The 26,631-nt window shown below is 44.0% G+C and overlaps 1 protein-coding gene and 1 long non-coding RNA gene across 3 annotated transcripts in view; both read left to right on the plus strand.

Moving 5' to 3' along the window:
• Positions 1–11,617: 11,617 nt before the first annotated feature.
• LOC118500480 lies at positions 11,618–17,651 on the plus strand. Its single transcript, XR_004903038.1, has 3 exons — positions 11,618–11,743; positions 15,651–15,654; positions 17,640–17,651. It is a non-coding gene; the product is annotated as an uncharacterized LOC118500480 (long non-coding RNA).
• A 2,753-nt stretch (positions 17,652–20,404) lies between these two features.
• Positions 20,405–26,631, plus strand: part of WDR11 (WD repeat domain 11) — a 53,247-nt gene continuing 47,020 nt past the window's right edge. For both annotated transcript variants that reach the window (XM_028512118.2, XM_036027397.1), the window contains exons 1-3: positions 20,405–20,556; positions 21,553–21,664; positions 25,834–25,987. In XM_028512118.2, coding sequence (XP_028367919.1) covers positions 20,471–20,556; positions 21,553–21,664; positions 25,834–25,987 — 352 coding nt within the window. In that variant the 5' untranslated portion in view covers positions 20,405–20,470. The remainder of the gene's footprint in view (positions 20,557–21,552; positions 21,665–25,833; positions 25,988–26,631) is intronic.

The following is a 26,631-nucleotide window of genomic DNA, read 5'->3' on the forward strand; positions in this document are numbered from 1 at the left end:
CAGCTCCATCCCGCCCGGGACGTGAACCGTCCCTGTGACCAGCATCTCTGGGCTCTGCACGCTCCCTGCTGTTAGTCACTCAGTAGCTGTTTCACACCGCCTGTGTCCAAACAACCCTTCTGGTCCTTACTAATGCCCCGAGGCAGAAACGCTGATGCTGGCAATTCAGATACATCAAAGAGAAGCCATACAGTGCTTCCTTGAAGTGAAAAGGTGTGTATGTCTAGGAAACAAGATAGCATAGGTGGGGTTTGGTGCTATCCGTGGTTTCAGGCACCCACCCACTGGGGGTCTGGGAACACTCCCTCCGTGGATGAGGGGCACCACCCCCGCCTTCCCAGGTGGATTGCATCACAAGGATGACGTGAGCTACAAGATATCAACCACTTGGAACCTAGCAAGCACAGCGCAGCGTTGACCACCATTATTATCATTTGCAGCAGCACCTGTGCTTGGATTTCCACCATTAGCCTCGTCGGCCATTCACCTCCTCACCCGAGTGAGTCCTTCTTTCATCGGCAGTGATTTTTGAACGCTCGTTGGCAGCTGTCCGTCAGCTCCTGCTTTGCTGCCCAACAGGACGGTAGAGCAACTTGTAAATGTCTACAGATAATTGAAGTAATAATAATAGCAGCCCCAGTCATTGCTATAAGATCGCTAGAATGGAACGACAGTCCCAGCCAGCCTTTCTCCTAAGTCTAAAGTTTAGGCATTCTTGCTGTTGAGGGTTCTTCATACCAGAATCCAGAACCACCCAGAAGGGAATGTTTCTGATCGGGCATCGAAGGGCCTGGATGGTGAGAATGCACGGTCTGGCCGTCCCCGCCGTCTCCTGGAGATTCATACCGTCCCTGAGTACAGGGGTCGTTGGCGGTTCTCTCAGACGCCAAAGCCCCTTTTCCGCAGTGGGTGCTTGTGCTGGAGACAAAAGGCAGAGCCCCAGGTGTATACGTGTCGCATTGTGTTAGTGCTCATTTCTGGAGACAAATGGCTCCGTTAAACACCCGGAAAGCCTTCTGATACCTAGACAGCCAGCCGAAAACATGTAAATTGAATTTCACATTCATAGCAGAAATCCATCTTTATAATGCTGTCCCAGAGGGATCCAGGTGATTGTGCGTGAATAGTCTCTGAGCCATGATTATGATTGCTTTGGCGGAAGGGGCGGCGGGGAGGACGGTTTTATTAGCTTTGTCAGCTTGGGCGCAGGTGAGGTGGTGACGGAAATTAGCCACCCTGTGGACTATTAAGGGAATAAGTAAATATTGTAATATAATACGGAAGCCCTTTCAGTAAGCCCCAGCGTGAATAATCCACTACTTTCATTATGATGTGCTTATGGTTGCAGGTCAAATCTCTGAAAAAAAATAGCCCTATGTATTATTAAGAGAGAAAAATCTATGTATCAAATTTCCAAAGTCTGGTGTGTGCAGGTGCTGCTAACCTCAAGACCCAGGCAGTGTGGTGGGCTTCGTTAGGGCCTCCTCGGACAGATTCTGGGGGCTGGGGCAGAAGTGGCTTCCAGTTGCCTAGGCAACGAGAGAGGAAGCCCCAGTACTTACCCTCTGCCCAGATCCACTGTCTCTCCTAGTGGTGCAGGGAGGGCAGGAGGCAAGTGACTCCCAGTCTGTAAATATACCCTCATAGACCCGTTAGGAAGCCACGGCAGGGCTTGCAGAAAGGAGCGTGTTTGCGCCACATCAGGGCTGAGCCGGTTCTCAGCCCGCTACCCCCAACCCCCCCCCCCCCCCCCACAGGAGAGGGTCTCTAACCTGCTGCCAGCCAGCAAGCTCCGTTCCATGCTTACTAGGGGATGTTAGGCAAGTGATGTTATTTTAACACAACAACCGAGCCTCAGTTGCCTGTTCTGTAAAACTGGGATGCCTGCTCTCACGCGCTGTGAGGATTTAATGGAATGACAACCTGGAGGCACGGAGTACGGCACCTCGCTCCTGGGAATCCGCCACCACCCCTCTCCCCCCTTCTCACATAGAAGGAGGAGATGCTCAGTTCCTCTTTAAACAGCAGTAACAAACTGCCAAACACTACAAATTCCTGTTTGTTGTGGGATGTAAAAGATGCTGAGAAGAACAATCCTTTTTCAAGAGAACCACACTCCATTTTCCTTACCTCTGATTTTCTGTGTGACCTGCAATAAGCCTCTCAGCTGGTCTGATTCCTGGTTATCTGACAAGTTGGTCCTCACAGTGGCTTCGAAGTCTGTGGTTTGCTGAGTGATTCTGCCACACAGTCGAGGCCATGGGGAGTGGACCTTTCAGGGATTGCTTGCCTGAACCCCTTCTTTTTTTTCCAGAAATATCCCCCTTACCCACGTTGTTACACGGCCTGGCTACCACTGGCCAGAGGCAATTTTTCCAGGTGCTTGACCCGAATGACTGAATCAGAGTTCTCCTCCATGAGTAGTTTTGGGATTGGGAGACAGTGAAGAATGAATACCTCCCAAACGCTTCTGCCAGCTGTCTCGCCAGCCGTGTGGTGGCGGACGGTCTATCAGGGGAGAGAAAAAGGCAGCACAGAGAGAGAGAAGCAGAGAACAAAGATTCAGGGAGAGTCGGGAGTCCAGTCTGTATTTTCTAATTTCAGTTGTCTCCGGTGCCTGCCTGCACCTGTCTCCCCCCTGAAGCATGGATGTCTCATTCCTTGGATTCCGTGAGCCAACGAATCCTCTTTTTGCCAAAGCTAGTTGGAGCTGTGTTTCTGTCACTTGTGACCAAGAATCCTGACTTGGCGTACGATTTTTATTTAATCCAAACATCCCTCACGCTTATTTGGAATGACATGGCTGTCTTTTATTATTATTATTATTATTAGAACATTTAACATGCTATCTGTCCTCTGAACAAATTTTAAGTGCACAATGCAGTTAACTGTAGACAGAACGTTGTACAACAGATCTCTAGAACTCATCTTGCATAACAAAAACTTCATGCAGCTCCCCCTTTTCCTCAACCCCCAGTCCCTGACGATCGGCATTCCACCCTTGGATTCTATGAGTCTGACTACGTTAGATTCCTCATAAAAGTAGAATCACACAGTATTTGTCCTTCTGTGACTCTAGTAAAGTTGCAGGATACAAAATGAACTCACAAAAACCAGTCGCGTTTCTATACACTAACAATAAACTATCAGAAAAGAAAATTAGAAAAGAAATTGCATGTATAACAGCACCAAAAAGAAGGAAATCCTGAGGGATAAATTTAACTAAGGATGTGAAAGTTTTGGTATACTGAAAACTACAAAATGTTGCTAAAAAATGAAAGAAGACACAAACAAATGGGAAGACATCCCATATTCATGGATTGGAAGAATTAATACAGCTAAAATGTTCATACTACTTAAAGTGATCTACAGAGTTAATGCAATTCCTATCATAGTCTTAATAGCATTTTTTACAGAAATAGAAAAAAATCTAAATTTCATATGGAACCATAAAGGACCCCTGAATAGCCAAATCAATCCTGAGAAAGAACAAAAATGGATCATCACACTTCCTGACTTCAAAATATATTGCAAAGCTACAGTAATTATAACAGTATAGCACAGGAGTAAAGACATAGTTAGACAAGTAGGACAGAATAGAGAGGCCCAGAAGTAAACCCACATGTATACAGTCAACTGATCTTTGACAGGTTTGCCAAGAATACACAGTGGATAGTCTCCTCAGTAAGTGCTGTTGGGAAAGCTGGATATCCACGTGCAAAGCAATGAAACTGTACTCTTATCGTATACCATACATAAATATTAATTCAAAATAGATGAGAGATTTAGATGGAAGGCCTGAAACTATAAGAACCTTATAAAAAACATGGGGAGAAACCTTCGTAACATTGGTCTTGGCAATTATTTTATGGATATAATACCAAAGCATAGGTAACGAAAGCTAAAATAACCAAATGGAACTACAGCAAACTAAAATTCTTCTGCACAGCAAAAGAAACAAACAACAGAGTGAAAAAAAAAACCACTATGGAATGGGAGAAAATATTTGAAAACTGTATATCTAATACAGGGTTAAATTCCAAAATATGTAAGGATCTCCTATAACTCAATAACAACAATATTAATAACCTGATTTCAAAAATGGGCTAAAGACTCAACTAGACATTTTGCCAAAGAAAGCATCCAATGGCCAACATGTGTATGAAAATATGATCCACATTATTAACCACTGCAAATCAAAACCACAACGAGATGTCATCTCACACATGCTAGGATGACTTCATAGTCATTTGTATTTTACTAGATAAAAAATAGTCATTTTTTATTTTACTAAAATTATAAAAAAGACAACAACCAGTGTTGCTGAGGGGGTGCAGCAATCGGAACCCTTGGAAACCTTGGTACACTGCTGGTGGGACGGCATAGTTCTGAATATTTCATTGAACATACGATTTTGCTACGCTTGAAATTCAGCTTCTGTTGCAACATGCTGTTGCCCCGGGGCGGGGGGAACCTAGGAGTTCCTCGATAGTATGTAACCCGGAAATTTCAGACCCAGGAGACGTTGTCTCCACGAGGGGCTGAAAGAGAAGAGAAAGAGAGACCGCCTTAGAGAGCAAGTCGTCACCGGCGCAGCAAGGCAGAGAGACGGACTGCCTCGAGTCCCTCAGAATTTGTTGTTTTCCGTTGTTGTCCGTAAGTGTACAGTTTATTAGAGGGCAGAGTAAAAAGTCGGTGCTGACTTCGGGCTCTGGAGTTCTGTATTTCGGCATGGCCAGGCAGGGATGGCTCAGCGCTGAGATGAAAATCGAGTGTTTTGTGAAGCATGGAAGACTCCACATTTCTCAAAAAAAATAAATAAATTACCAAGAGGAGTCTTGTTTCCCAGGCAACAGCTTTGAAATTGCTGTCTTCCAGCTGGCTCCTCACAAATTAACCATGAATATAAATAAATGAAAGTGCTTCTCAAGGTAAGTGTGGCTGTCCTGTGCTGCCCGTCGGGACAACCGTAGAGAAATCAAAACCAGAATGACGTCTTAAGAAAATCAATGGCACGACTCGATGCTAAGTGTCCAGACTATGGCTGAGGGGTGGTCCTTCTGGTCAAAACTGAGTCTGCCATGCCAGCTCTGCAGAAACACAAACCACCTACACGGGAGCCTGCTGCTTTCTGATAGGGGTCAGTGTGTGGCTCCCGCATTGGATGCGACCCTGACAGGGAGCCTGGACTGAGGCTCACTGGCTCTTAATAAAGAATACCTTCAGACGCTGCTTGAACAATATTTGTTATGCTTTTGAAGTGTGTATTATGTTCAGCGTGGAAGCAAATCAATCTGCATGCTCTAGGCTGCAGTAATAGAAAACCAACTCAAATTGGATGGAACAAGAAGCCCGTTGCTCACAAAAGCGGAAGTCCAGGGATAGGGTGGGCTTTGGGTTGGTCGATGTGATCGGCCTCTTGCTATGATTGAGGTCCAGGCTTTTTCCACGACTCTGCTCTGCTGTTCAGAGCCAACTGCATTCTCGAGCTGGTTTTCCTCCTGGCCATGGGGGGGCGGGCTTCTAGCAGCGATCGGGGCTGTATTCCCCCTTGTTCCCATACAGCAGGAGAAGGAGAGTTACTCCTGGAGGGCTTGCAGAGCAAGGGAAGACATTCCCAGAAATGTTCAGCAACACTCTTCTCATGTTTCATTAGCCAGAAGTGTATCCAATGCCAATTCCCGAACCAACCCCTGGCGAAGAGGAAAGGACCTCACCTGGACCAATTAAGGTCATGCCTAGAGCCAAGGGTGGTACAGACAACTTCTGCTGAGGTCTAAGAGTCACTTGGGAAGAGGGAGATAGCAGAGTCGCGTCTGAGCTATTAGACAAGACGCAGGGAAACCCATGGCTGAGCAGACGAGCATCTAGCTAATGGTACCCAGCTCAAAGTTTGAATAGCCCCCTTTCCTTTCTAGGTTGCATTTTTCAACACGAATACTCTTTCTAATTCAATTCTTCAACTTCCACATCTCTAACTAGTATAGATGGAATGTTTGCATCCCCTCAAAATTCCTATGTGCAACCCTAGCCCCCAATTTGTTGGTATTAGGAGGTCGGGTCTTTGGGACGTGATTGGGTCATGAGGGTGGGGCCCTCACAAATGGGATTAGTGCCCACGTGAGAAGAGACACAAGAGCGCTTGCCCACTTTCTGCTCTCAGCCCCATGAGCACACAGCGAGACAGCTACAATCCAGGGCTTCTCTCTAGAGATGACCTTGGCACTGCCCTTGCTGACTGCACAATTGGATAGCAGCAGCAACCGAACCTAAAACCCCCATAAGGGTCTAATAATCTGGCAGTAGGTTGACTACACCACACTCTTCCCAGCGTGGAAGGGCAGAGATTTTTCCTTCCCTGGGACAGACCTCTTTCTGGGTTTGGGCTTGCACGCCCTGCCCGCCCTGCTTCTGTCCCCACCAGCTTCCATGACTGGCCAGATGCCTCGGGGTGGCCCCCAGAGCATCACTTCTGTTCCAGGAGCTTCCTTCCTGGTGAGGTTAGTGTCCCTTGGAGACATGGCTCTTAAGAGCCTGTCATCCCGTTACAACTCAGGGTTCTGCTAGTTTAGAGAGATCACAGCGGGGAATGATATCAGGCTGAAACATATGAAAATTATGATGTCCAGCCATTTTTGACCTACCTAAATGGCAATTTCACATGGTTCAACCCAGCAACTGGTGGGCTTTTGGTGTGCCTTTTCTGTAAGTGTGCAGTACTGCCTTTTTTTTTTTTTTTTTGCATCATGAGAGGGACTAGAAGTGTTAGGCAGGAGCTAGTCTCTCTATGTAGAAGCAGGGGAGAAGCATGCAGGGGCACCCAAAGAACAGATCCTAGTAGATAGTCACCACTGTTTCCCGTCTAGCATCCAAACACGCTTTGTGTTGGGAATACCAAGCTCACCACCAAGGACAGCCAAGCCGATGTTTCTGTCTGGGACTTTGAACCTTGACAGAGTTAGGCATTCAGAGAATTTTTTTCATGGTGGTTGTTGGGGGGCCCATGGGTGAGTCTAGAGCAGGGACCAGGATGTCCAGAGGTGGCGGGGCCAGAAGCAAGGAGGGTCCGGCTGAGAGCAGTGCCGGGCTGGGCAGGTTCCTGGCATCATCCAGGGGAAGCTTCATGTCGCTTTCATTCCTGCGCAAATGTGGCTTTCCACTCTCCCCCTGAGTGTCGGTTTCCAGACACCATTAGCACAAACCCCTTTTCTGGTCAAGTTAACCAGAGTAGGGCCTGTTGTTTGCACCTCAGAATGTTAGTAAGGACATTGTCTTTGGCAAAAGGCCTTACAGTGGCTTCTAGATAATAGTATTTGTCAGGTTCTGTTTTTTTTTTTGTTTGTTTGGGTTTTTTTTTGGATAGTAAAAGACTTTACCTGTAAAATAGTCCCGGTCAGCAGTGGGCAGGAAGGCAGAGGAGGACATATGTATTTCTTTGTTAGAGTCCTCCTTCGTTACTTGTGTTTTTAGATTATGTTTAAATGTATTATGGTATCAATTTATATGTTTCAGGAAAAAATCCATTTCATTTAGCCTTTCAAATTTATAATATACACATATGTAGGATACTTTAAATTTAAAAAAAAATATTTTATTGCCATGACTCCATGTTTCTAATATTGTGGATTTAAAAAAGTGTTTTTTAAAAAAAAAGATTTACCAGGGGGGTAATCCATATTGTGGGTTTGAAAAGAAGAGTGCTTTGATGTGCTAACTGCACTCTTGGTTTCTGCTATTTTTCTTCTGCCTTCATTACATCCCTTTACTTAGTGGGATGAATTTGTGTTTCCTTTCTAATGTCCTAAACCAAATGTTTGATTTGGCTGTTTTTCTTTTTTTGTATCAATAAAAGCTTTTAAGGGAATTAATCTGGTTCAGTTCAATGAGCAGGCGTTGAGGGCCTGCTGGGTGCCAGGCAGGGTGCCAGGCAGGGTGCCGGGCAGGGTGCCGGGCAGGGTGCCGGGCAGACGAGGGCACAAGGTGTGTGAGACGTGGTTCTGTGTCCCCACAAAGTCTGGAGAAGCAGATGGGCACAGTTAGAGATACTTTTAAACAATATGAACGTCATAGTTATCTTTAGCTGAAACTAATACTGACTGTCACATACATTTTTGTATCTACACTATTTCAATGACATATATTCAATTTTACCCACGAACACTTTATTTATATAATCAGAACACAGAAAATAATTTTTAAAGAAAAAATATGACATAATGGAAGTAGTGCTTATTTCGCCTTGAATCCAGAGTTTCTAGAAAGACCTCCCAGAGCTGACACTGGATCTGACTTTGAATGGAGAGGAAGAGCCAGCCAAAGAAAGAAAGGAAAAAAAAATCCAGGTAGAGGAAACAGCGTAAACAAAGGCCCAGCAGTGGGAGGAAAGAGGCATCCCCCCTGCTGACTGGTCTCCAGGGAGCCCACCTGCATCATTGCAGGAGCCTCAGAAACCCCCAGGCAGGTGGACTCCGGCGGAGCCCCAGCCCCAGCCTAGCCGGTGCTCTGTGAATGTGTGTGAGTGACATTGAATGAGGCTGAAGTCAGGGTCGAGGAGAAGGGCAGTCGTCAGGGGAGAGCACCATAGCCTGGAAGACAGATTCGATCCAGGTGGGTTTAAAACCCCAGGGGCTGTGGTTTTAATAAAAGCATAAGGGAAATTTTTACTGCACCTGACATGCTCTGTTCTAGAAAAATAGGTACCCTTCAGGGACGGACAATTTCCCCACAGTTTAAAAACTGATGTGTTATCATCACTTTCTTAAACCACTGACGTTTATAGTAAGGCACCCACTATTAGCTCCTGTTGTAGGTTCATGGGCCCTGATGCGAATTCTCCAGCACCAGCGAAGCCCTGACACAAAAATGTCACCACGTCAGGACTGTTCTCACGGACTAAATAAAGCAGAGAAACAATGGGCCCTGCCATCAGACACCACAAAGGCCTTTGATAACGGCAGCTCCACCGGCCCTCTCTCCCTGGCTTTTAGCAGTGACGCAGCCTCTACTCCCCGAGCCCCAGTGGGTGCTCAGCCGGGACGCGCAAGATGCAAAAGGGGAATGTGTTAACAGCGCTGCCGTTTTACCGGATGGCAAGGTATGGTAGGAACTAAAGTACTTTTTATATACATTTTTTATTTGGGATGTGATATATTTATAGACACATATAAATCATATATACTGCATATATGATCAGAAATATGAATTTCCATGTATTGCATGGAAATTGCAATACATGGAAATTTATTGTGTCTCAATAAGCAGCTTTGTTATTCAGCTCACCAAGTCCTATAGAAGGCCCCTTTCTGCAACTCGGCTAGGATCCAAGCTTCCCTTTTAAACTATTTAAAAGTGAATCTTTCACTTGAAAGTGAAATCTAAGTCTGATCCCTTCAGGGAACTCACTTTTATAACCACTGTGTCCTGACAGGAGGGAGATTAATGACTGTTTTCTTTCTCTACTTTCTATCGCAACCCTTCATGCAAATGAGACGGATGTGAGGAACTTGGCACATGGCAAAGTCAGGTATGACTTTCTTAATTAATTTGGCTGGAACCCCCTGGGCATTAACTTCACCCTTAAAAGAGCATCCTTCAGAGGTAGAAGCCAAGTTCCCAGTGATCAGCTTATTTGGCAACTATAGACTGGATCTGGCTTGAACAGGGGCGTGAGTCTGGTTGCAGCCCCTGGGCACCCGGAACAGCCTCCCAGGCATGGGACTAAATGAATTGCAATGGACCAGGCAAGAGGGAGGCTGGGAAACCCAGGCTCCTTCCAGGGGCCATGTAGTCAGTGAGTACAGATTTTGTGAGGCAGCTGTTGCCGTAGCCCAGGCCCCTGTGGGAATGGGCGTAGGCCAGTGAGAGGAGGAGGAGGAGGAGCAGAGGAAAGGGGGCATGAGGCCTCCCAGGCCTGGCACCTGGCTCAGCTCCAGATTTGGAATGACCTGGGGATTTCAGAAGGGGCTCCTTTTCTTCAGCTTCTGTGCCTGACACCCGGCCTAGAGGCAGATGTGGTCTGACTGACACAGGACGTCATGATGTTGGATGGTAGTCTGGCAGACAAGTGATGACAGATGCTTTCATTGTAGGGAACAGGAATAGAGTGGGCAGTGCTTTTTAGTCCATTAAAAGTGTTAGATTTCTGTACTTTCAAAAAATCCACAAAGTAAAGGGGAGATTACGTTAGGAGAATATTTGCAAATGTTTACATCTGCTTATTGAGTGGGGAAGAGGGGAGTAAAAATAGTTCTTACAGTGTGACCTCAGTTTATAAAAAAAATAAAACAGATGCATTTTTTAAAGGGAGACGGTCATTTGGAAGATGGTGGAGGAGTAAACGGAAGCTACACGAACCTCCTCCCAGGACCAATCTGGAATTACAACTAAATTGTGGGGAAGTCATCCTGAACAACCAGCTGAGTGGTGCTCAAGCCGGGCTGCTGATTACAGACTGAGGCTCCATCACTGGTTAGTTTAACAACTAAGGCAGAAGATGCAAAGAGGCAGCCAAACTGGGAGGACAAAGGAATAGACCTCAACTGAAAGGACAAGAGAATTCTCCAGAAAAAGGAAGAAATAGATGAAATGGAGGCAAGCAACTTCTCAGAGAGAGGGTTTAGAGTAATGACTATAAGGATACTCAGCAGCATGAAAAAAGACATAGAAATGACAAAAAATCCAAGTCAGAAATAAAGAATGTGATATCTGCAATCAGTACTACACTGAAAAAATACACAGTAGGTTAGATGAAGCAGAGGTCTGAATGAGTGATTTGGAAAGACAAGGTAGAAAAATACACTCCAGCAGAGCAGCAAAAAGAAAAGAAGAATTTAAAAGATGAGGAAACATTAAGAAACGTTTTTTGGACAACATGAAGTGTAACAACATCTGCATCATGGGAATACCAGAAGGAGAAAAGAGTGAGCAAGAAATCGAGAACCTATTTGAAGAAATAATGACTGAAAACTTCCCTAATCTGGTGAAGGAAAAAGGTACACAAGTCCAGGAAGCACAGAGAGTCCCAAACAAGTTGGACCCAAAGAGGCCCACAGCAAGACACATCATAATTAAAATGACAAGACTTGCGCTGGCTGGTGTGGCTCAGTCAACTGAGCACCGGCCTGCGGTTGCCAGTTCCATTCCCGATAAGGGCACATGCCTGGGTTGTGGTCCAGGTCCCCAGTGGGGGCCATGTGAGAGGCAACCATACATTGATGTTTCTCTCCCTCTCTTTCTCCCTCACTTCCCCCTATCTAAAAATAATTAAATAAATGAGACCTTTTTAAAAATGACAAGACTTAATGACAAGGAGAGAATCCTGAAGCCACAAGAGAAAGCAGGGAGCTACCTACAAGGGAGCACCAATTAGACTGGCATCTGATTACTCAACAGAAACATTTCAGGTCAGAATGTAGTGGCGTGAAGTATTCAAGGTGATGAAAAGCAAGGACCTACGGCCAAGGCTACTTTGCCCAACAAGGCTATCATTTAAAATCAAAGGAGAAATAAGAAGCTTCCCAGACAAGAAAAACCTGAAGGAGTTTGTTAACACCAAACCAGTACTGCAACAAGTGTTAAAGGGCTTGCTTGAAGGAAAAGAAGAAGAAAAAAACCAGAGGAAAATAGTCTAAGAATAAAAGGGCACTAAACACGTATCCATCAATAATCACCTTAAATGTAAATGACTTAAATGCTCCAAACAAAAGACATAAGGCAGCTGAATGGATAAGAAAACAAGACCCATGTATACACTTCCCCCAAGAGACCCATCTCAGATCAAAAGATACACACAGACTAAAAGTAAAGGGATGGAAAAAAGTGTTTTATGCAAATGGAAAGGAAAGCAAAGCTGGGGTAGCAGTATTTCTATTTGACAAAATAGATGTTAAACCAAGGCTATAGTGAGAGACAAAGAAGGACCCTGCATAATGATAAAGGGAGTGATCCCACAAGGTGATACAGCCCTAGTGAACATTTATGCACCCAACATAGCAGCACCTAAATATGTGAAGCAAATCTTGATGGACATAAAGGGAGAGATCAACAGAAATACAGTCACAGTTGGGGATTTTAACACCACATTGACTTCAATGGATAGATCTTCCAGACAGAGAATCAACAAGGAGACAGTGACCTTAACCGACACACTAGATCAAATGGGTTTAATTGATGTCTTCAGAGCATTTCATCCCAAAGCAGCAGAACACACATACTTTTCAAGTGCACGTTGGAAGTTTTATAGGAGAGACCACATGTTAGGACACAAAACAAATCTCAATAAATTTAAGAAGATTGAAATCATATCAAGCATCTTCTCTGACCACAATGCTATGAAACTAGAAGTCAATCACAAGGCAAACACTGAAAAGCATGCAAAGATATGGAAGCTAAATAACATGTTATTAAACAATGAATGGATCAACAAGAAGAAAGAAAAAGAAGAAGATACAAATGAGTGGAAGCACATATGGTGTTCATAGGTAGGAAGAACTAATCGCATTAAAATGTCCTTGCTACCCAAAGCAATCTATAGATTCAATGCAATTCCTATCAAGATTCCAATAATGTATTTCACAGAACTAGAACAAATATTTCTTTTTTAAAAAAATATTTTATTTATTTTATTTTTAGACAGGGAAGGGAGGGAGCTAGAGAGAGAGAGAGGAACATCAATGTGCAGTTGCTGGGGGTTATGGCCTGCAACCCAGGAATGTACCCTGGCTGGGAATCGAACCTGGGACACTTTGGTTCCCAGCCCGCGCTCCATCCAAAATATTTCAAAAATTTACATGGAACCACAAAAGGCCCTGCATAGCAACAGCGATCCTGAGAGACAAAGTTGGAGGAATCGTGCTAATATCCAATTATACCATAATAATCAAAACAGCATGGTGCTGGCATAAAAGCAGACACATAGATCAATGTAACAGAATAGAGAGCCCCAAAATAAACCCACACCTTTGTAGTCAATTAATATTTGATAGAGGAAGCGAGCACATACAATGGGCTAAAGAGAGTTTATTCAATAAATGGTGTTGGGAAAATTGGACAGATATGTGCAGACAAATGAAACTACACCTTCTTACACCACACAGAAGAATAAATTCAAAATGGATCCAAGACTTAAATGTTAGACCCAAAACCATAAAAAATTCTACAACACATAGGCAGCAAAATCTTAGACATTGTTCGTAGCAACTTTTTATCGGATATATCTTCTCAGGCAGGGAAACAAAAATAAATAAATAAATGAATAAATGGGACCAAATCAAACTAAAAAAGTTTTTCCACGGCAAGGAAATCATCAACAAAATAAAGAGACAACCCACAGAGTGGAAGAACATATTCACTGGTACATCTGATAAGGGGTTAATATCCAAAATGTATAAGGAACTTATAAAATTCAACACCAAAACACCAAACCATCTAAATAAAAAATGGGCGAAGGACCTGAATAGACACTGCTCCGAAGAGGACATGCAGATGGCCAATAAACATATGAAAAGATGCTCAGCATCACTAATCATCAGAGAGATGCAAAGTAAAACCACAATGAGATATCATCTCACACCTGGCAGAATGGCCAGCATCAATAAATCAACAAACAACAAGCGCTGGTGAGGATATGGAGAAAGGGGAACCCTTCTGCACTGTTGGTGGGAATGCAGACTGGTGCAGCCACTGTAGAAAGCGCTATGGCGATACCTCAAAAAATTAAAAATGGATCTGCCTTTTGACCTAGCGATCCCATTTCTGGGAGGATATCCAAAGGAACCCAAAACACTAATTCAAAAGAACAAAAGCATCCCTATGTTCTTTGCAGCATTGTTCACAATTGCCAAGATGTGGAAACAACCCATGTTTATCAGTGGATGAGTGGGTAAAACAACCATGGGACAGTAACACAATGGAATGCTACGTGGCCATAAAATATGGGAAAATTTTACCTTTTGTGACCTGGAGAACATCACGCTAAGTGAACTAGGCCAGTCAGAGAAGGACAAGCACCATATAATTTCACTCATACGTGGAATCTAAGGAACAAACTGAACCAACAATTAAAATGAGGACAGTCTCGTATGTAGAGCGCAGAATGACAGCTGGGAGGAGGGAAGGGATGGAGGGATTGAACAAAAAGGAAAAAGGACTCGTGGGCCTGGACAACAGTGTGGTGACTGCTGGGGGGAAGTGGCCATAGGGGGACTGAATGTTAATGGGGAAAAATGCAATAAAGGTTATATTTTAAAAAATAAAAAGAAGACAGTCATTTAAAAGAAGCCAATTTTACTAGTCATCATGTAATTACATTTTTCAATATTCATGCTTTTCTGAAACATGCATATTTCTGCAATAAGTATTAATTTATTTTGTAATTTAAAAAATTAATAGAGTTATACTCCTGCAAATTATTTCTAATAAATAACTTTACAGAATTAAAAACAAGTATAAGCACAAGGATATTTACTATATAGCTTTATATTTGTTATTTAAGAAAATTGAAATTAGCTTAAATATCAGGCAATAGTGGAATAGCTAAATAACTTATATATCTTCCCTCTACCAAACATTATGAAGTCATTCAAATGATAATTATGATGTCTATATAAATATTATAAATGTGATTATGACAGAATGTTCAAAGACAAGATGAACGAGATGTATGTGTGTTATGCAGCTATGTAAAATATTTTTTCATTTGGCAAGAACTGGGAGAAATGTGTGACTATAAAAACAATTACATCAGCCAATGAAGAGTATGGATAGATTTTTTAAATTCTTATATTATTCTTCATATTTCTTTTTTTTAAGTTTTTTTATTTTTTAATCCCCACCCAAAATTTTTTTATTGATTTTAGAGAGGAATGGGAGAGAGAGAGAAAGGGAGAGAAACATCAATGTGAGAGAGAAACATTGATTGGTTCCTTCACATATGCACCCTGACTAGGGATTGAACCCAAACCTATGTTTGCGCCCTGACCAGGAATCAAACCAGCAACCTTTTGGTGTATAGGACGATGCTCCAAACAACTAAGCCACCAGGCTGGGCTCTTCATATTTCAAAAAAGTCAAATGAGATGGTCCTGAGCATGCACTTGAAGCATAGGTCAAGGGCACTGTGAGCTCCCTGCTTTGTCTTATGCTGGTGTCTGGGCCTCTAGATTCAGTCTGTCCACACTCAAGCCTTGTTGTAGGGCAGGTCTGAATTACAGGTCAGTAATCTTGAGTTATGTCTTAAATTATGAGTCAGTCATCTACCCTGGGTAGAGACACAAGTATGGCACTCAGAGATTCATAGTAACAGTGGAGAACTGGCATTTATTTTTAATCACTGCCATTGGGGGATCCTGTGAAAAAACCAGACAGTGGAGTCCTTAAACCGGTTAGAATGTCTCACAGTCTATTTCCACCCAAATCCAAGCTTGTTAAGAAAGAGAAATCAATAGAATCATTTCTCCCTAAGACATCCTGATCGCACCCCAGATATGACCTGGTTAGGTTCCTCTAATTTATGAAGTGCTGTCCATGAGTGCAATATGAAGACACTGTTTATTTGGACGAATAAAATTCTGAAGAAGAAACTAAATAGGAAAATCCTCTAGTTTATTCTTCCTTGAGAAAACGGTCATTGGAGAAGCACACGCCAACAGAAGCCAAGTGGCCCCGGGAATGAGATATGCTGGCAGGCCAATCGTGGGGGCCATCTGGAAGGAGAGAAAGGACCAGAAGGGGTGACTGAGAGGTGCAGGGGCTGACCTGACTCCTCGTCCTTGACACCCAGGACAGCGACTGCATTGGAGAGTCTCACTACCTACCATGGTTTTACCCCTAAATTTGTCCAAAGTCACAGAGTTCGGGGCAGCAGAGCCACAGCAGGACCCTTGCCTGCCTGTCCAGTGGCAAAGCCCTCACCGTTTCTAGCAACACCTCACTGTCTGGTCGTGCATGGAGGGTGTTAGTGGGGCACACCCTTCAGTTGCCCTGCTCCGGAGAAATCCATCTCATCATGGCTACTTTTCTCAGAAACGTCCTTTAGCCTAACAGACCTCAATTACCGTGTCATAACGTGCGGAGACTGAGCCACTGTCGTACCATAATTACCTAAGATAAGGAGAGACATAAGAGTAGCCAATAGTAACTCTGGCTGATGATTATCTACAAGGAATCAGGTGTGGGCGGAAGGCGCTTAAGGAAAAGCCCAGGAAGGTTAAGCAGATGCCAAGTCTAGGTCGTCCACCCAGGACTCCTTCACCAGCCACCCCCTGCACTGCCAGCTTCGCCTTCCACGTTTCTGGGTGCATTTCCTTTAAAATGTTCTGACTCCAGGAAGTGTGCATCCTGATCCCCATTTCATCCTCTGTGGGAGCTCCCCAACCACTCCTCAGTCTCACGTGAGAGAAGCCTCGTGTCCTGGACGGAGCCCTGGCTTTGGCGTGAGAAACCCCAGCGGAGGTTCCTCTCCGTCACTGGCTAGAAGTGTGACCTTGGCCAAGTCGCCGACCACTTGTGAGGTTGAATTCCTTCACCTAGAACGTGGGTTTGGCAGCACCCTCCCGCTGAGAAAGAGAGGGTTGGTGTGAACTCCAAATGCTTCTTTATACATCACTGAGGACTGACCCATTTAAAATACTGAGGTTATAAGGAAACTAATCTAACAAATGAGGCGAATATCTTGGTACATATTGATGCTGGAGGGGTGGGAGGCTGAGCAATCCACATCAGGACAAGGTTTGGGGTGAAGACACAGCCTGAGAAGCAAGGCTCAGGGACCCAAGCCTGGGAGCAACAGGAGACCACACTGTCCTGGAAGGTGCACACGCAGCAGCCCCTGTCCCTGAAACGCTGCCCCTGCCGCCCCAGAGGGGAGCCCCACGCCGCATCTGCTGACATAAGCAGGATGCGACCGGCAGGGTGGCAAAGCCTGTCCCCAGCTCCTGGGGGAGCACAGGTTGGGGCCTGCCTGGTTGGTAGTCAGACAGCCCGTGCTTTTGGCTGTGTGAGGGCGGCCTAACTTTTTAAAACATATATTTTCGTGTTCCTTGCACAGTTAAAACAGATATTTAAGCACACAGATTGTTGTAACAGTTATGTTACACTAACAAAATAGCAAGTCTCAGGAATAACATAATAACATCACTTCTATGCAGATGATAGGCTTTTACTGCCACGTGGAAACAAGCAGGCAAGTTTAGTCTCATCACAGTTAGTTCCTCTTTCGTTCACACTGCAAGATTCCTGTCTGGTATTGGCCCATCCCCCTGGCCACATAAGTCCTCTCGGGTTTCCTATTTCCTGTCAGAATCGCAGCAAAGGTGGATCCAGGCACTGTCTCTCCTTCTGGTCGGAGAGACTTCGTTCTACAACAGAGACGGGGAAGCTACAGCTGCTTCCTGGATGGCTTCAGGAAGACTGGTTATTTCTGGCACGACTGGTAGCTCTAAGTTGCAGTAAAAACGCAGGTAATTTCTCTAAGTCAAGCCTCTTATTTTTGGAGAAATAACTTTCATGGTTATTCTTTTTAAATTATAGTCAACATACGATACTATGTTAGCTTCAGGGGTGCAGCATAGTGATTCAACATTTATATTATGACCCCTGGCTGGCGTAGCTCAGTGCGCGCGCTGCGAACCAAAGCATCGCAGGTTCGATTCCCAGTCAGGGCACATACCTGGGTTGCAGGCCACGGCCCCCAGCAACTGCACATTGACGTTTCTCTCTCTTTTTTTTCCCTCCCTTCCCTCTCTAAAAATAAAGAAATAAAATCTTTAAAAAACACAGTTATATTATGATGGGAGCATCCCTGTAATTCTAATAACACCTGGCACCACACAAAGGTTATTGTGATACTGTTGACTGCTTTCCCTAGGCCGTCCATCACATCCCTGTAAAGTGAAGGGCAATAAGAGCTACAAACCTCCAGTTATTTAAAAATGAAAAGTCAACCTGACTTTTTAGAACGAGCCGAGTTAGCCCCTCTGGGACAAGCCCAGCACGGTGGGCCCAGAACTGTGATTGCCCAGCCCTGCCAGGTGATCCTGGTTGTGGCCCTTCACTTAAGCCTTTGTTTTAAAGCTGGCGCTGCAGTTTTAGTATCGTGGCGACTGACGCGGCAAATTCAGCTCCACTTTCACCCCAATCCTCACCACTTCTTCTCTTGTGGGCCACACCTCAAAGAGGGAAGGTAATTCTTCATGTTCCAGGTGGGGTAGCTTAGGGAGGCCAGCGCCGTTTGTGAACACAGGAGGTCTGGATGTATGCCTCAGCTCTGTTGCTGAATGATAAGGCCTTGTAGTACCAACCCAGGAAGCTGCTTAAGTGTTCATGGTGCTCAAAAATAAATAAATAAATAAATAGCCACCTGGTGGACTAGCTGATGTGGGTAGACATGCTATTTACTGTTCACATTACAGGACAGTGCACCCATGGGGGCGGGGTGTGTTGGTGCGCGCACGCATGCACGAGAGAGAGAGAGAGAGAGACTGAATCTCCTTCAGTCTGAAGACCTTATAAGGGGGTTCCAGACAAAGGGGGGCAAGTGTCCTATGTGTGACTCTAAGCTACATACTTCAGCGTGTACATGCAGCAAGAAGCAGTCACAGGAGAAGAAGTTGCTCCCAAAAGGAGATAAGGAGGGAGTTACAATTCATTTCCAAAACAATACATGTTCCTTCTGGCCAGTGGCCATGTGCCTTGACCCCACAGGGGCTTAGGAATCTAAGCGCTGTGTTACGTTCTGCCTATATATTGTCTAATGTAATGCATTGAGTTGTCCAGATTGCTGTCCCAACCCCTGCTAGTCATCCCTCATTGCCTTGAATATTAAACATCCATGTCCTCAAGGTAGCTTACAGATTTACGCTAATTAATCCTTCTTCCTCCAAGGGGGTTAGCGTCTGCCCTTCTGCTTCCGTGGGCTTCTGTGCTGACTCTTCATTGTCACCTTGTGTCTGATTGAGCTTATTCTTATGGCTATTTAAAACTCCTACACCATCAATCATTTACTAAGGACCAGAAGGGATGCTAGATGTTGGGGAGAAAGGAAGATTGGCCTCCCACCCCCCCAACAGGAGTTCTAAGCCTCCTACAGTATTTATTCTCCTATATCACAGCTGCCTTAAAGTGTGTTAGTTTCCCCTGCTAGACAGGAATATCTTCAGATAACATAATATCTGAACATAACAGATACTAATGTAGGGTATAAATATCAAAGTAGCACAGAACAGCACTGGGGAGTGATTTCCCAGAGGTTACTACGCCACACTTCCACTTACAGCTCATTGGTCAGCATTTAGTGTCATGGCCTGATCTAGTTGGGAGGGAAACTGGGATATCCATTTAATGATGTGACAATGTACTCAGTTACAAATCGTGGTTATGTTCTGATGAAGGGGAGGATGAATTTTGGGAGCCAATTAGCAATCGTTGTCAAAAGAGACACCAAAGATTTTTATTGAGTGAGAGATGAATTTAGAACTGTGGATATGTGCATCTCTGGTGGCCCCGAAAGCAACAGTTGGGAGGCACCCGGTGCCGGGAAGGTGGCACCGCAGGGGCAGGGAAGCAACACGGTGTGAGCTTGCCAGAGAGCAAGTAAGAGCCAAAACATGCCCGTTGCCTTTAACAACTAGGTGAATATTGCACGTGACCGTTGAGAAAGCTGTTTCATAAGGGTGATAAGGTGGACACAAAGACCCGGGGTGACAAAATTACCAATATTTCGTCCCTTTTGTTGGTCAGGGAACTAAATGTATTCGAGGAGAAACAGACACCTGCAGGAATCATTGTTGGAAGGCACGGGGAGGGAGGGATTGAGCCTGACCCAGCAGAGCCGCAGAGGAGAAACTGCAAAAGAAAACGATTCCAACGGGCAAACGGGCCCTCGGCTTTGGGAATATCACTATTTTTCCCAAGTATTTCCCAAACCGGATATGGAGTGTTCTCGTACTGGGAAATCTTTATAGTCGAGCCATTAATCTCATTCGCCTTCTCATTTCATCCAATTAATCCCGTTCATTTATTTACTCTATGGAGTGAATAAATAGGGCAGAGACTTGTGTCTTCTTCATCGCTACACCCCCATGCCAGCAAGGGTGCCTGGCACTGGTAGTTGCCCTAAGTTAATTGACTAAAGGGAGAAAGGCTAATAGAGACTTTTTAGCGCTTATTTTCAGGATTTCCAGCAAGGTGCAGAGGCCTGCGCAGTCTCAGTCTGAAGGAAACAGACACGACTGGAGGGGGGTGCACGGGCCTGCAGACACCATACCGGAGCCAACGGGGCGGCGGAACTCTGAAGGAGGCGGGACCGGGAGTGGCGGAACAAGGTCAAGGAAATTCAGGAGCGGCGGAACTTTGGATGCCGCGGAACCAAAAGTCGGTGCGCACGGAGCCACCCGGACTGTGTTTGGAACGGAAGTGCAGTGGCTGCTACTTCCGGATTGCCCGTCGGTTTCGAGGGTCGGGTTTAGCCGCCGCGATGTTGCCTTTCACCGTGAATTTCAAGGTGTCGGCCCGCACCCTCACCGGGGCCCTGAACGCCCACAACAAGGCAGCGGTGGACTGGTGAGGGCGCCGGGCTGCGAGGCCGCCAGGCTCGGCCAGGAGTGTGCGAGGGGACGGGGGAACTAGAGGTTTCACCCCCTGATTAGTTTGGTCTCGCCGAGACTGGGTGCCGCCCTCACAGTGTAGAGATGTTCTTGTAAATGCCGGGTTTTGTTGCTGCTATAAAAGTAGCAAATACCCTGTGTGGGAACGTGCCGTGTGTCAATATATTTGCCCTCTTTCTCGCGTCTTTGTTTCTCTTTGCTCTTTTCCCCACACCTTCCTCAAACATCCTACTTCGATCTCTGCCTCTCCGGCAGTCTCCAGGCTTCTGTCCCTCCGCTGTCAGTGCCCACGACCGCTCTGTCTTCCCCCTTCGGCCTTTCTCTTCGCTCTTCCCTCTGCCCCTTACCATGACTCATTGAACAGTGTGCCGTCCTGTGCCAGGCACCTGTGCTCTCACCTTCATTTCGCTTTCATCTCTTTACTGTAAAAAAAAAAAACCCAAAACACTGCAGCTTTGGAAATGAATAATTGGACTGATGGGGAGCAGAAATCTGTAGGTGTGGCTGCTGGGAATTTTGGCAAGAGGGCCGACGCCTCCTGTCCAGTGTTTGCCATGTTGCCTGGTTGGAAGGACCAGGGCTGATCGGAGACCTTATGCAACATGATCCCAGGCACTTGGTGGATGCTCAGGAATTGAGGTTGAGCAACTCAAGGAGGAGGCCCTCAAAGACAAAGAGAGGACAGGAGATGCTTTATACTTTCTCACGGCTCTGTATGCGTATCTCTTACAATCTTTTTGACCCAAATGAAAACTGAATTTCAACAAGCATTTTTGAACTTAACTACACTCTTTATTGAAATGAGATCATGTAAAATGCTGATCTTTGGGCTTCAGATTAATTTTACTAATGGTAGTACATATTAGGGAGATATATCATTTATTTCGGATGCCTCTTGGCAAGAGGCCTCTTGCTTTGTTTTGCTTAAATTTTAACATTGCTGTTTTGTTAGGGGCTGGCAAGGTTTAATTGCTTATGGATGTCATTCGCTCGTGGTAGTGATTGATTCCAGTACTGCCCAAACTCTTCAAGTTTTAGAAAAGCATAAAGCTGATGTTGTCAAGGTAAGTCAGATTCCACTTTGGCCCAATAACATACTGTCTGTTCTAAAGTAGCCCTAGAATCTCATTAAGTCGTGTGTATAAATGTTGGATAGCTCATACATATAACAGTATCTCATTGGGGTTGACCTAGTATTTCCATGCACATGACTTAACATAGATCCAGGATGAGTTAAGTGTTAGTTGTTAGGTTGTTTTAAAGCTGATAGAAGAACATTAGTTCTATACTATTTGCTGGACCATTCATTCATTGTTCGTTTTGAGCACTTAGCATGTTCTGAGGAGAAAGAGTTGAAAGCCCACAAGCAAGTCATTGTCTAGGGAGGAGACCGGAAACACAAATGCAGTGTGGGAAGTGAGACTTGTGTAATGTGCTGTGGGAAGGCAAAGGGGCTACCCGTTCCCTAGTTGCAGGGGCCTGGGGGGATCACAGAAGTTTTCGTTGTAGGGACTGGTCAACTGCGGGTAGCTAAATGCAAGACTGCAGGGAGCAGCACGGGAGGGAGGAAGGACACACACAAAGGTGAGCAGTGTGCGTAAGGTGGCTAAAAGACAGGGTTCACCTGCAGGGGTGATATAGGAGGAGGCAGCCAGAGACATTCACCTGCCCTGAAAGTTTTATAAGACTATGAAAAAATGGGTTTTTAAGTAGGAGATTGGTATAATAATATTTGCATTTTAGGAAAACTAGCAGCAGTGGAGGATCCGTTGGAGAAAGGCAGTTCCAGGCAGTGAGAACATTCACCAGATGTTTGCAGTCACTTTGGCAGGAAGTTCTAAGGGCCCAAAATAAAGCTGAGGCTTGAGGGAGTCTTATTTACTTATTTAGGAGCTGCGTAAAGAGGTAAACCTGATAGCTTTATAGTCAGAGAACAGAATGAGTCCAGAGTTTCTGAGATAAGCTGAGTGTAAAATCAGCGAATTTAAATTTTTAACACAAAATCTGAGCTGCTTCCGGCAACTGAATTACAGTGGTCTGAAATTTTTTTTGAAGATTTTATTTATTTATTTTTAGAGAGGGAAGGGGGAGAGATAGAGATAGAGGGAGAGAGAGAGAGAAACATCAATGTGTGGTTGCTGGGGGTTATGGCCTACAACCCAGGCATGTACCCTGACTGGGAATCGAACCTGCGACACTTTGGTTCACAGGCCGAGCTCAATCCACTGAGCTACGCTAGCCAGGGCTTGTGATCTGAAATTTTAGGAGAGTGGAAACAGAACTTTGGGCTCTTCATTTATTTATTTTTGATGACAGCTTTGACATATTCCTATCATGAAATCAACTCATTTAAAGGGTGGAATTCCATGGTTTTTAGTGTAGTCGCAGAGCTGTGCAGCCACCACCGCAGTCTCCTGACCCCACAGAGAAACCCGTACCCGTGGACAGTCGTCGCCTGCCCCCCCCCACCCCAGCCTTGCCCCACCCCCTTCATCCTTCAGCAGCCACCGGTCTACCTTCTGTCCGGTAGACACGTCTGCTCAGCACATGTCATGTAAATAAAATCATGCAGTGTGTGCCCAGCTCTTCCACCTGGCGTCATGTTCTCAGGGTTCAGCCGCATTGTGTCATGTGTCAGTACTTTGTTACTTTTTATTGTTGAATAATGTTCCACTTTATGGGTGAACCACTTTTCTTTATTGAGGGACTTTTTAGGTATTATGAATAGTGCTGATCTGAACACTTCTGTCCTCTTTTGTGTGTGAACCCGTGCTTTCGTTTCTCTTGGGCAAGGAATTGCTGACTCAGGCGGTAACTGTGTCTAACTTTTGAGGAACTGCTGGACTGTTTTCCAAAGAGGCCTCACCATGTTACATCCCTGTTAGCTGTGTGTGAAGATTCCAGTTTGTTCGTACCCTCCCAGCACTCGTCATGATCTGTCCTGTTGGTTAGAGCCATTCTGGTGGCTGTGAAGTGGTTCTCATTGTGCTCTGTTTGCATCTTCCCGGTGGCTAACGATGTTGCGCATCTTTGCATGTGCTTATTGGCCATTCATATATCTTCTTTGAGAAATGTCTTGTCAGTCCTTTGCCTGTTTCTGAATTGCATTGTCTTTTTTATTATTGAGTTGTGAAGGTCCTTCATGTCTTCTGGATACAAGGTTCTTATCAGATACATGGTTAGCAAATATTTTCTTTCGTTCTGTGAGTTGTCTTTCACTTTTCTGAAGATGTCCTATGAAACACAAATGTTTTTAATTTTTGATATATTTCATTTTATCTTTTTTTTGGCTATATTCAAGGAACTATTGCTTTTTACAATATCAGGAAGATTTATACCTTTGTTTTCCTCTAAGAATTTTATAGTTTTAGTGCCTACATTTGGGTTCCTGATCCATTTTGAGGACAGACACACACACACACACACACACAATGAACTAATGAACTAAGGAAAAATACTATTGATTTTTGTATATGGACCTGTATCTTGTAATCTTGCTAAGCTGATTAGATCTAGTAGCTTGGGGAGGAGTTTTTATGTATACAATCATGTGATCATCAGGTAACAGTTTCATTTTTTTCATTGATAATCTGTGTCTTCTATTTTTCTTTTTCTTGCTTTAGTGCATTGTCTAGGACCTCTACTGCAGGGACTAGGAGTGGTGACAGGATATTTGTGTCCTATTCCGGAGCCTAGGAGGAAAACATTCAGTCTTTTCCTGTTAAGTCTGATGTTAGGGTTAAGTTTTTTGTTTTTTAGAAGAATACCATATACTCTCTCTCTTGCTCCTTTCCTCCCTCCTTTATGTCTTTTTGGCATTTCTGGAATTTTTATTTGTGTAGATCCAAGTTTCAGTTTGGTATTATATTCCCTTTTCATGAAAAATATCCTTAAAGTTCTTGAAGTGTATATCTAATATTGGTTGATTCTGTAAGCTTTTATGTGCCTAAGAATGTATTTCACTAGTTGTTTTCTATGTGCTACTTTAAAGATATGTTCTGCTGTCTTCCAGTTTGCATAATTTGTGGTGAGAGATTTTTTTTTTGTTCTCTGTATGTAGTGTATCTGTACTCAGCTGCTGCCATTAGGATTTTCTCCTGATTTTTGGTTTTCAGCAGTTTGATTGTGATGTGTCTAGGTGATTTCTAAAAAAAATGTATACACTGCTTGGAGTTTAACACTATTTAAGCTCTATATGATTATACACATATGTAAATATACATATGCAAAGGTGTAACGTTGAAGAAGGCAGTGGTTTCTTAAATATGGCAAAAAAGAAAAAAAATTGATAAATTGGATTGCATCAAAATTTAAAAGTTCTGTGCTTCATAGGACACCAAAAAAGTGAGACATTGGGCATCGAAGTGTGCATAAGGCCTGCATGATCCTGCCCTACGGAGCTTGTGATTCATGGGTTGGTGCTAGGTCACCACAAAGTAAATAAAGTAATCACAAATCCCTGTGTGGTAAATGCTTCAAAGCAGACGAACAGGATGCTGAGCCAGGGGAGAGTGGAGGTCGTGGCCAGGGAAGGCCGTGGTTCAGGGTGTTTTATTCCTGACTGTGTCTTATTCCTGACTCCGAGTTTGACGCTTAGGATTAACCTGATTTGCACTGGAATTTTTACGTTTTTTATTTTGAAGATTCTGTTCTTATGATGTTGCTAGAGGTATAAAGCATACTTTTTTTTAAGAGAAAAAAAACTTAACATTGTTTCCAATTTTATGAAAGAGGGACAGCCAGAGTTTTTTGTTTGATTTTGTTTTTTCCTGCTTTTCTCTCTGCAAGGTTTTTACAGCTCTTAGTTGTCTCCTGTAGAGGATAGAATACAGAAAACACTGTACTTAGCAATTTGGGACTTGAGATGTTCTGTCACAATTAGATTTCATTATTGTAACATTAGCATGATCAAGCGTTACACCAGTGATCATTACCATTTCATGATAGGGTGCTCTGGGGTTTTTACCCGAATATTAAGGCTGTGCATCGTTTTTCATACTTTAAAAGCAGGAACATGGTGATGTGTTAAAAAATATTTTCATTGCAACTTTAAATCGTAAATAATAAAAATGTCTAACTTTCAAGAGGGAAACCATTTTCCTGCTTTCTAAAAAAATATTTTTGTAATGTAAATATAGAATGTAGTATGGGTTCGGGTTGACGTTTTATGAAAGTTATGTTCAATTGCGTTCAGTACAAGTAGTCACCTGATTTGATCTCTTCCTGTTACTAGGTTAAGTGGGCCAGAGAAAATTACCACCATAACCTTGGCTCCCCGTACTCCTTGCGCCTGGCCTCTGCCGACGTCAGTGGGAAGATCATCGTTTGGGACGTGGCCGCAGGAGTAGCTCAGTGTGAGATCCAGGAACATGCCAAGCCTATTCAGGGTGAGGAGGGTCTGTGCTCCGCTGCTCATGGGAGTACACGCTCGCAGAGTAGGGTTCTCCCCATTCATTTGCTTTCACTACTTCCCGGTTAACTCTGGGTTCTGTTCAGCCTGTTCTACCGGTCTGAATCTAGGTTGTTTTGTTTTTTTAAATCCTTAGTAATATACTTCTGGGCATATTTCCTCATTTCTCAGCTGATTTGAGTTTTGGTAAAATGCATTAATTTCAACGTCAGCCTTGGTGAAGCTTGATGAGAAAGACTAAGCCGCTATAAACAATCTTGTAAATTAAGCTAAAATATAAGTAAACTTGGCCAAACTGCTGTTTTGTATTAGGTCTCAGTGCTTACTTTCCATTAATAGAGATGATCAAAATTTTATTCTCATTTTTATATTGATCACTTGTTTACATGTTTATTGACCTAAAACCAATACAGTATTTTTTTGGACTCAAAGCTTTGACTGAATGGCTATTTTGAATTAGTGAAGTTTTAAAATGAGTCTTTAAAAAATATTTATTGAGTATTTACTATGTACTAGGCACTGAACTAGATCTTTATCCTGTTTATTGTTGTGAAATAAAATAAAATTACAAAGTCCCATTAGGTAACTCCACGAAAAAAACACTGGGACAGTCTTTGACAT

The sequence above is a fragment of the Phyllostomus discolor genome, chromosome 5 (genome assembly GCF_004126475.2).
Source record: "Phyllostomus discolor isolate MPI-MPIP mPhyDis1 chromosome 5, mPhyDis1.pri.v3, whole genome shotgun sequence".
Classification (NCBI taxonomy): domain Eukaryota; kingdom Metazoa; phylum Chordata; class Mammalia; order Chiroptera; family Phyllostomidae; genus Phyllostomus; species Phyllostomus discolor.